Source organism: Bison bison, unplaced genomic scaffold (assembly GCF_000754665.1).
Source record: "Bison bison bison isolate TAMUID 2011002044 unplaced genomic scaffold, Bison_UMD1.0 scf7180017864037, whole genome shotgun sequence".
NCBI classification, from domain to species: Eukaryota; Metazoa; Chordata; class Mammalia; order Artiodactyla; family Bovidae; genus Bison; species Bison bison.
Window position 1 is genome coordinate 5,518,783 of NW_011494609.1, and position 2,584 is coordinate 5,521,366.

General features: G+C 48.7%; 1 protein-coding gene across 1 annotated transcript in view; it reads right to left on the reverse strand.

The window, feature by feature from the left end:
* Window positions 1-132, reverse strand: part of COL6A2 (collagen, type VI, alpha 2) — an 18,008-nt gene extending 17,876 nt beyond the window's left edge. The window contains exon 1 of the mRNA XM_010834988.1: window positions 2-132. Coding sequence (XP_010833290.1) covers window positions 2-106 — 105 coding nt within the window. The 5' untranslated portion in view covers window positions 107-132. The remainder of the gene's footprint in view (window position 1) is intronic.
* Between the last annotated feature and the right edge of the window lie 2,452 nt (window positions 133-2,584).

Consider the following 2,584-nt stretch of genomic DNA (forward strand, 5'->3'; position numbering starts at 1 on the left):
AGCTATTCCTGTCCGAGGGGCCAGGGCTGATGACCTCCTGCTGCTGAGCATGGACGGCCCCCAGGAGCCCCCAGAGCAGGAGGGCAGAGCAGGGGCTGCAGAGCATCTTGGCAGCACCCTTGCGCCTCAACATCCTGCAAAAGGGAAGAATGGCGCTGCAGACCGTGCCCCACCCTCACATCACCAGCCCCCAGCCCCCCGCCCCAGATGATGCTGGGGGACACGCGGAGGTCAGGAAGCACCTCATCTCAGGGTGCGCCTTGTTCCTTTGCCTGGGTAGGGACCACAAACACAGTGGGAGCAGAGACTGCAGGCTTTGGGCTCCATTCTGAGTGGGACGTTCACTGTTCCTCCCTGCCCTGCGCAGCCTGGGTGTAGAGATTAAAGCAAGCCCCATGGGAGCATCAGGAAATCCAGGAGGGTTTCCTGCAGGAGGTGATGGATGTGCCCAGAGAGAAGTGTCCAGAGGAAGGGAACTCCCCGCCCAGAGGAATCTAGTTTACAGAGGGCTGGGGGCAACACTCGATTGTGTTGACTGAGAAGGTGGGGTGAGGTGCAGGCCAGGGGTTCTGAATTATACCACATACATTATACACATCACACAAACACTCCACACCACACATACCACACACACAGACATCACATACACATCATACACTCACATACCATACACACATCATACCGCACATCACTTACACATCATACATATACCACATACGTTATACACATCACACACACACACTCCACACCACACACCACACACATTATACACACCACATGGCACACATATATTATACATATCACACAGACACCACACACACAGACATCACACACACATTACACACATACCACACACACATTATACACATCACACACACACTCCACACCATACACACCACACACATTCCACAAAAACACACATCATACACCACACACACACAGTATACATACCACACACACTCCATACCCCCCCCACATCACACACATACATCATATCACACACATCATACACACACCACACACACATTATACATATCACAACACACTCCACACCACATATACCACACACACCACACACACATATCACACACACACATCATACACCACACACACCACGCACTAACACACATAATTAAAAAGAGGCCCACATAATAAAGTGCTGCTGCTGCTAAGTCACTTCAGTCGTGTCCGACTCTGTGCGACCCCATAGACGGCAGCCCACCAGGCTCCCCCGTCCCTGGGATTCTCCAGGCAAGAACACTGGAGTGGGTTGCCATTTCCTTCTCCAATGCATGAAAGTGAAAAGTGAAAGTGAAGTTGCTCAGTTGTGTCCGACCCTCAGAGACCCCATGGACTGCAGCCCACCAGGCTCCTCCATCCATGGAATTCTCCAGGCAAGAGTACTGGAGTGGGGTGCCATTGCCTTCTCCAATAATAAAGTGTACTGGTGGAAAATATTATTCTCAAATGTAATGAAAACTTCTAAAAGTATCTACCCAGTGGAAAAACACAAAAGCAACAACAAAATACAGAAATACCCAAAGGGATAAATCACTTTGGCCTACGGGAGGCAATCTCCAAGGTACCCTCCTTGGAGTCCTTTCAGCCCCAAATTATCACTGACCACTGTGGCTGACAGAATAACTCAGAGTGTGTTGTGTGACTTCCACATATGGGACATAAAAGGCATGGTGGCTTCTGCCTGGTCCTCTCTTGAACTGCTTGCTAAGGACGAGGCTGTCTGTCACGACAGGACAGACAGGCTGTCACAACAGCCTTTGCAGCAGCTCACTAGGGGAGGCGATGAGGCCTCCAACTGACAGTGGTGAGTGAGCCATCTTGGAGGCAGAGCCTCCACCCTAGCCAAGACTTCAGATGACCATGGCAGAGCCAATATCCTGCCTGCACCTTGCAAGGGACCCTGAGCTGGAAGCACCCAGCAAAGCCTCCCTTGAATTCCTAACCTGAATAAATTACGAGATAGTAAATGCTCAGGTGGCGCTAGTGGTAAAGAACCGACATGCCAAAGCAGGAGACATAAGAGATGTGCGTTAGATTCCTGGGTCAGAAAGATTCCCCTGGAGGAGAACATGGCAACCCACTCCAGTATTCTTGCCTGGAGAAGCCCATGGACAGAGGAGCCTGGCAGACTACAGTCCATAGGGTTGCAAAGAGTCAGACATGACTGAAGTGACTTAGCACATTGTTTTAAATCACTGTTTTTGAATACTTTATTATACAGCAATAAATCACTAATAGAGGCATCAAACTCTTCTTCTACAACATTGTAGACTGAAGATGAGATAATAATTCAGAATTTTGACAGGAAAATGAAATGACCCAAGGATGTCTCCCCAGCTACCTTATCTTTCATATACAAGAATAAACATCTCAGAAAACTAAAAATAGAATTCCCATATGATCCAGCAATCCCAATTCTGGGCATATATCCAGACAAAACTCTAGTTCAAAAAGATGCATACACCCATATGTCCATAGTGGCACTACTTACAATAGCCAGGACATGGAAACAAGCTACATGGCCACTGACAGAGGAGTGGATAAAGAAGAGGTGGTGCATAGT